This window comes from Cebidichthys violaceus, unplaced genomic scaffold, assembly GCF_023349555.1.
Source record: "Cebidichthys violaceus isolate CVI_PGR_0920_01 unplaced genomic scaffold, fCebVio1.0.p SCAF_78, whole genome shotgun sequence".
NCBI classification, from domain to species: domain Eukaryota; kingdom Metazoa; phylum Chordata; class Actinopteri; order Perciformes; family Stichaeidae; genus Cebidichthys; species Cebidichthys violaceus.
In genome coordinates, this window is record NW_027176962.1 from 310,907 (window position 1) to 319,208 (window position 8,302).

At 39.1% G+C, this 8,302-nt stretch overlaps 1 protein-coding gene across 1 annotated transcript in view; it reads right to left on the reverse strand.

Annotated features, from left to right (window-relative positions):
- The window catches only part of kcnk3a (potassium channel, subfamily K, member 3a), a 29,394-nt gene extending 24,058 nt beyond the window's left edge, over window positions 1-5,336 (reverse strand). The window contains exon 1 of the mRNA XM_068737368.1: window positions 4,982-5,336. Coding sequence (XP_068593469.1) covers window positions 4,982-5,264 — 283 coding nt within the window. The 5' untranslated portion in view covers window positions 5,265-5,336. The remainder of the gene's footprint in view (window positions 1-4,981) is intronic.
- Window positions 5,337-8,302: the final 2,966 nt, after the last annotated feature.

An 8,302-nucleotide genomic window follows, 5' to 3' on the forward strand; every position in this document is an offset into this window, starting at 1 on the left:
TTTCTGTATGTTGAATTAAAAGCTTTTGATAAAAACACTCCCCCCCCCCCCCATACCTTCATACAGAGAAACCCCATAGAAGCATCTATATTGTCTCACTAATGATGCCAATACATCACTCGATGACTGAGTGCAATGCGGCTGTATGTTGTTTTGTATCGTCACCTTGCCGACGCTCTCTGTGCTGAAGTATCCATCTCCCTCTGTCTGTCTGTCTGATGATGAAAGGACTCCGTGTGGAACATAGCTGGTAAGAGTTATATTCTTTGTGCACTCAACCACTTACTTAAGCTGACTGAATAATAATGATGATACTAATGTAAGTAATTATCATCAATAATTCACCATCTGACCTCTAATTATTCAACGGCTGTAAATGATTCACACGGCTGGTGCCAAATCAAAGTCAAACGTAAAAATAGAAAAATGATCAGATATTTTATTCATTGCAGGTCCACATATAGAAGCATTAGATGCACTGACCCAGGGAGGATTTGCGACGCTTTTTCGGCGACCGCCTGCTACACGTTCACACGCTAATGTGCTTCCACACTTGGTAGCTTTCCAGTACGTCAACAACTGATGCACTGCAGGTGACGGAGCAACTAAAGCAGAGCTGGAAGGGCTTCAGCTCTCTGAGCCAAGCCACTTTTAAAATGATAAAGGAGTGTTGCCCGCAAACCAACCAGCAGATTCTCCCCACAGAGTCCAAGGCTTTAACAGTGTCTGGATGCTACCTGTTGGGATTACAGCGACTCGTATGGTTTGCATGCCCTGAATGCATTTGTACTTACTTCCTCTCTCTACAATTATGAAGTCTGAGCTCTTCTATGGAAAGCAATGAGGTCATGTCTACCGAATCTGCAAGATGCCAAATGATCTTTGAACATCAAGTATTTAACAAGAGGTGATTCACAATAATAAAAATCCAGGAGGGATTTTTTTCTAACAACAACCATATGGTGACTTTAAAGGGTCCTTTAAAAAAAAAAAAAGAAACGTTTTGTTTGTGAGCCAAGAGGAAGAAACATGCTTTTTTTTTTTTTTAAATGACTAGAATGTAATTACAAAACAAAATTCCGTCCACCTCCATTGAATTTGGCAGAAATCAGAGAGACAGATATCTAGATGGCTAGACACAGCCTGAGATAACTACGATTTGTTTTCTTTTAAATTTGTGTGAACCGACCCTTTGAATTTGCTGTTAAAATACTGTAATAAACACAACTGTGTCAAATACTGGACAATTTGTTTACTGCAATACCTGCACATGGCCACCACGGTATAGTTAAGCTAAAGGAAAGATTGTGGTTCTAGAAAATAGAATGTATTTAAAGATATGTTTAGTAAGCTAAGTAGAGGTACAGCAGGGTAAGGTTCCTAAAGAAAAGTTCCTAGACTAAACTATAAAGTTAACTAAATATTAACTGCAGATTAACTGCAACAATTCCTTTGCAAGAAAGTTGTTCTAATCAATACTGTTAATAGAGAGGTCTGTTTCTGGAAAGAGATCATGTTATATATGTATTTTTTTTTTTTGTCAATGCTAGAATTCCATTCACCTCCATTGAGTTGAAGGCGGAAGAAGAAATGTCACTGTCACTCAAAACTTTCTGCATGACTTGATAAAACCGTAAGTAAGTGAAAAAAAAAAATGTGTTTCGTGTGTGTGTGTGTAACTTGATTTACATAGGTTTGTGTATACATAGTGTGATATGACATTGTGTGTGTTACACAAAATGACAATGTCAACGTGTGATGAACCAAAACAAACACAAGCCAGCTGCCCAAAAAGAATAACACAACAATGATCCCGCCCCTTATCAGATGTCATACAGCACATCCGCTAACACACAGAAGATATGAGCCATGTCCTATTTGTAAGACAGTGTGTCATGTGTCCTCTATGTGCTCTGTACTTAACCTTCAATGTGTCCTCTATGTGGTCTGTACTTGACCTTGAGCAGCAGCCGGGGCGGTGAGTTCAATGTGTCATCGGCGTATGTAGCGATGACGAGATGTGCGCTGAGTTTGTACCCAGGAGGACACCTTTCCTGAGCCTCAGACTTTTATCCACTTCTTCCATCTGGAAAGCGCTTTGTCATTTATTTCCCCCTTGTGATGTTTCTCACAAACATCACATCCCCCCCCCCCCCCCCCCCCCCCCCCCCCTTCCACACTTGGTGAGTAAATGGACACCCTGCCCTATGCCTCCTCTTTCCTCTGTGGAAAGGGATGACTTCTCCTCTCTCCTTCACTTATGTTAAATTATTAGTAGAGCATGCGTGGGCCAGATCTTGTCAGAGGTTGTGCATTTTAGAAATATGAAATGTGTATATTTGGGCATAGCTTCCCAGGAAAATGATGTGTTCTCACGTGGATACCCAATGTGTTATATACAATATGAATTTCAAATTAGCCGGCTTCAGACTGACTTGTTACCTGTTTTATTCGATTTTTCATACCGAGAACATCATGTCATGTTTTTACATCATCTCTAGCACTCTGGTCCCTGGGGGTGTCCTGTGTTGGATCTGAATGTCCTGAGGCCCTCATTTATAAAATGACTTTATGACGAATTTCAAAGAATATGACAGGAAATAAGAGGTTCATGTCTATTCTTGTACTTTGGTTGGTGACATACATAGTTTTATCCTTTCTTTTATCATGAGAACATGATCACAAATCACATCTATGGCTCAGATCTAGCTTCAAATAAAAGCTTCAAAAGGTTCACCCTCATATCATGGCTCAGCATTTAGACCTCAGTGCAAGTCATGGCTGCGTGATATTGAGTGTACAGTACAGTATCTGCAGCGTTCATGTTGTGTGCCAGGAGCACAACGGAACAGCGAGGGTCTGGTGTTGTCATTAATACGTAATGGCAGGCTGAAACGCCAATCGCTGTGTTTGCAGCAGCCTCTGGGCTCACAATTACAAAATGCGGTTACAGACGCTCGGGCTTGGGTTAGTGAACAATTAGCGGCGTCCATCTGATAGGGTTACAAGACACAGGTCACTACTGACAACTGGCCCGGCCACTGAACACAAGTGGAAGACTCAGATAGGAGGCAATAAGGACGGCTTTTTAGGGGATGAAAAGGAGACGTTAAAGCGAGACTACGGGACTTAAATGAGAATAAAAACACAATGTCCCTCTTGTCAAGTCAATACGCTCAAGTATTTTGCCATTTTTAGTCTTACTTGGTTTGGTATGACCAGTAGTTTATGATGACTAATGTTAGCAAACTTTAGATAGACGCTGACTTCATGGCCCTTTTGCTACTTGCGCTCCTGTGACACTGTGTTCTAGTGTGTTACAGATAAACACGTTTGTCTTCAAAGCAACTTATTTAAGAGAGATTAAGGCAAATTCAATGCCTGTAATTACCATCTGTGGCCTCAGTGGTCGCTGTTAGGCAAAACTTACATAAAGCTGCTTTAAAAGGTGGAAACTTAAAGATGACAAATTATCGGACAAAGGAAAACAATGCATACTTTTCTTTTTGTTTGCTCTCGTCTTCCAATATTTAACATGTCTGACTAAGTCTATTCTGGAGTAGTAGCTACAAGCAGAGTGTTATGCAAAGAGCAGAGGGAAGTTGGAATGAAATAACAAACAGGCTCAGATTAAAGGCCGTGTGATAAAGTGAGTAAGGAGCTGGGAGCTTTGTGGTGTTGCAGGACCTTTTGGAGCAGGAGTAATGAGTAAGAGCGCAAGAGAAGAGGCAAATGAATGTCTCATAACTTAAGTTTCCTGGAGCATCTTCTACAGAAACAACCTTTAGTTATGAGCTAAGCTTGTCCTCGACAGCCCTTTACTCCGCTGCTGCAATTTTGACTTTGGTGCAACCCCTTTCAGTGCCATGATTCAATAAAAATGCTCTCATATAAAAGGCTCTGATGATAACCTGTTTGTAAAAAAAAAGGTCTCATATCTCTGGAGTATGCATGAAGCAATACACATACTGTAATGTTAACACTGCAATAAAGGGGTTTCAAACCATTATGTAAGATGATCTTATTTATGGTATCTTTAACCTTCTTTGCTGTCGCTCTTATATTGAATGCCATGTTATCAGACTTTAGAGTGCAATCATTTTATGATATATTATTAAAATACAGCTAGGGGATTCATAGTGCAACTGTTTATAAATAATATGGCATTGTATGGTATTACCTCTATATCTATGCTATCATTACAGCATATCATATTGTGTTATGTACCTATACGCATGTTTTCTATGTCTTCAGGTGTTGTACTGAAGTAAGTTGGTTTGTGTACTTTGTTTGAGTATTTCCATCTAATTCTACGTTATACTTCTCCACTTTTTGTACATTTTGAAACATGTGTCAGCTACAGGTGCTAGTGTCTGCTCGTTCAGAACAATACAGTAGGATGTTCTTAGAAAATAAGATGCATTGCTATTGATTAGACTACACAGCAGGCCTATACAAAACTGTAAGCAAACAAACTGCAACAGCAAAATGATATGTAGCATTAAGACAATATAGTCTAATATATATATATACCATGCACCTGCACCATGAGTACTTTTATTTAGACACTTAAGAGTAATTAATAATCCTTTTTAAATGCAGAATTTGTATTTACATTGCAGTATTGCTATTTTTTTTTTACTTTTGTGAATATCTAATAATCAAGAAAGGATATCTGATTGAAGCATACGGGGATTTGTACATTCCACCTGTTGTGTGACACTGAGTTTATCCTCAATCTGTATACAAAATATAATGATCCCATAAGTATTAATTTTAAATGCTTGTGGTATCTGCAATGTTCCTTTCAGCATGTAGTCTTGAGGTGATGTTAACACGTCATGTCATATGGGTTTACAGTCATGCATCTGGCCTCAAATGAATGAGAAACTGATGTTTGACCAAATATAGCAACTTTTTTTTTTTTTTGGTTGCAGTAAAATAAAAGCCCAAGTTCCGAGACACGATCTCAGTGTCTTACCTATGGTGGTGATCACTGTGATGGCGAAGTAAAACGAGCCGGCGAATTTCCACTGCACGCCAGCTTTGTGCGGCTTCAAATCCAGCACCACCTTCTCCAGCATGTCAAAGTCCTCCGTGGACAGGTTGAAGGTCTTGAGCAGATCCTCTTTCTTCACGTCCAGCTCCCTCCTCTGGGTCGTCTCCTTCCGGGATTCCAGCACGTCGAAGATCGCGGCGCCGACTATTAAGTAGGTGAAGGTGCAGATGATGAGGGCGAGGGTTCTCACGTTTTGCCTCTTCATGGTGGTGTGGTGCGTGTCAGGGGGACGGGCGGAGTGTCAGCGCGGGTCTGGAGGACGGGGAGCTCGGCTGGCTCATGGCTCCGCTGCTCTGACGGAGCAGAGAAGCTCTCTGATTACTTTATGAGCCGAGGAGCTGTTCATTCAGCACCACGCCTCCCTTCCTTACTTCCCTCCCTCCCACTGGCGGAATCCTCCCCCCTCCCCTTCCCACCCCTCCATCACCCCATCTCTATCTGCACTCCCATTTCAGAGAACACACTGTGTGAATCCCAGTTTAACCCCAAAACACTGACTGGACCAGCTTTGGGTTGTTACGGAGTACATTTGCTCATTTTACGATATACTTAATACTTCTACTCCACTACATTTTGGAGGCAACTATATTGTACTTTTTACTTAAAGATCTTTAAAGTTCTGATACTTCTACCACTGTGTGAACTAAGTGCACATTTTTTAATTGTGTCATATTTTAGCTGCAGTGGTAGGGAGGTTATTTATTCTTACTCTTGGTTGGGGGGTTTGGCCGGGCATGAATGTGAACTTTAACAATATCAGCATGTTGCACTATGTATATACAGTATATATGTATATCTGCTCTTTCATCATCTTTTAATACATAAATTAGACAGCAATTAAAAAAAAGTTTGAAATCCTCCAAAATGTGTAATCCCTCGATCATTCTTTAATTAATTCAATTCCTTAACATACGATCAACAAATAACTGATCATCCAATGACAATGCCATTAAAAATGTATTATTGCTATTACATATTGTACATTATTATATATATACGTCAATGAATCACTTTAGAAATTTTTCATGCCAAACATTCAAATGTGAGGATTTGCTGTTTTCCCTTGTTTTACATAATCATCCATTAATTAATAAATGTATGACACAAAAAAGGGGGCATTTTAAGGTATCAACTTGAGCTGCAATCAATACATATATTTTCTGACGACTCGTGAATAATTGTAACTCCCTAAAACGTAACTTGACCCAAAAAAAAAAGTATTACATGGCAGGGAGGTCACTTCTCAGTGGATATAACATCAACTTGACTGCTTTTTGGAGTAGAATCATATAAATTCCAATGAGACGTCGGACTACAGCAGCTTTGTTTTGGTTGACCACTGAGCTACTTGAACAGAGCAGCTGGGGGTAAAAAGCTCTGATATTCATTCACATCCACCGCTGTGAGAAGGTTTTTGTTTTTTCAAATTAAAAAAAACCCAAAAACTTCTCCATTTACTGGGGATGCTCTCAACATGACTCACCACTAAATTTATACAGAACCCAGCTGTTACTTTCAGCTACATTGAACTCTCAAATGTCCTCTCTTTGGACTTATCCGTCCCCTGTGCATCGAGGCAAAACCAGAAGCAAATTTTTAAAAACTTGAGAGTGAAAAAAAAAAAAATTCAAAACAAACACATATTGTATGTTTATGTGTGTTGTATGTGCGGAGTGAATCTAATGTGTGTCTAAGTTGAACGAGTGACACATGATGATGATGATTTGACGCAGAGAGACAAAAAGTCAAGTGAAAGTCTAACTGGGGCCAAATTTCAAGACCTTCAGTGTCACCGGTTTCCAGTCATGGTTCCCTGATGCGTTGTATGTCAGTGAGAGACGGAGACGCTGCTTGACAGGGAGACTTTGACGAGGTCAAGTCAATCCCGATACGATTTGATTGCTTTTATTTCTTTCAATAGTGTCGATTCATCCTCCCAAACAAATGCTTTCTTTTGCACACATAGAGTCATAGACCTTATTTCCGTAGCTTTGCTCTGCTGAAACCTCCGGTAGGTCTTTCCTTGAGTAGAAACATGTTTTATTTGCTACTTTTGAGTAATACAAAAAAGTCTATTTTCATCTAATATTACACAAATCTACAACCATAGTTCTACCACCCTTTGACGGACGATGACATCTCCACTGCACCTCACCTGCACAATCTTTGACTGATAGATTCTGGCCAATCTTTTGTTGTTCCACACTGTGAGACAGGCCAAAAATAGCTCTAGCTTCAATAACCAGGTCAGTCAAGTCAACTGTGACTGAGCCCGCATAAATCCTGCCTTCACTAACGGGAGTGCTGCAGGCCTCGGCCACATCAATACATCAATTAATCCATGACACTTTGATCAAAAATGTGGCCTTTCATAAAATTCTCTTTGGAAGGTAAAGAGGGCATTATAAATAGCATCAATACCCCATCTCAGAAAGGCTTTTTGATTGTATACAGTATATATATTAATGAATTATTAAAGTATATATGTCAATTATGAATATCAAATAAAGTATAAATAGTAGAACTAATATCAATTATACATTTGGTCCTATGTCTGGGGTTCCTAGTCCCAATTTAATTTGTTACGAAGACGTAAATCTTTAAAAATATAAAGTTACATTTTTCAAATGGCTCAGTAATTTCCTGGATATTGTAATTTGTATTAGATGTTACTCAAACAGATATAAAGTGCATTCGTCGGGGACTATTTTCAGCTGTGGATTAACACGTTTGATTCTGGAGAAAAGTAGTTCAGCAGGATTGCGTAACTTAAAATGAACTACAGTGCCCATGCTGATCTGATCATAATACATGAACAGTGCAACAATGCTGCTCATTGATGTGTTGGAATAGTTTTGAACAACAATGGAGCTCTATGGTACAGAGGAATAATATATATATATATATATATATATATATATATATATATATATATATATATATATATATATATATATATAAGGCTTTAGATACACAGGCAATACTTGTGGGTAAAATCAATTGTTGGTTATTTTCTTTTCATTTATTGAGAACAAGAAAAATACTGAAAACCTTTAAATTGTTACAGGTACAATCTGCTTACAGTGGTGACAGCCTAAAAGGTATTAATCTCATGATAAACAAGTCACCCGTTAGAGGAGGAACCGCTCTATGAGAGAAATGTTTCGGCATTTTGCTCGGTTTTGTGTGTGAAAGTGAATAGAAACAAAGTAAAGTGCATAGAAACAGAAGGCAGCTGTTACT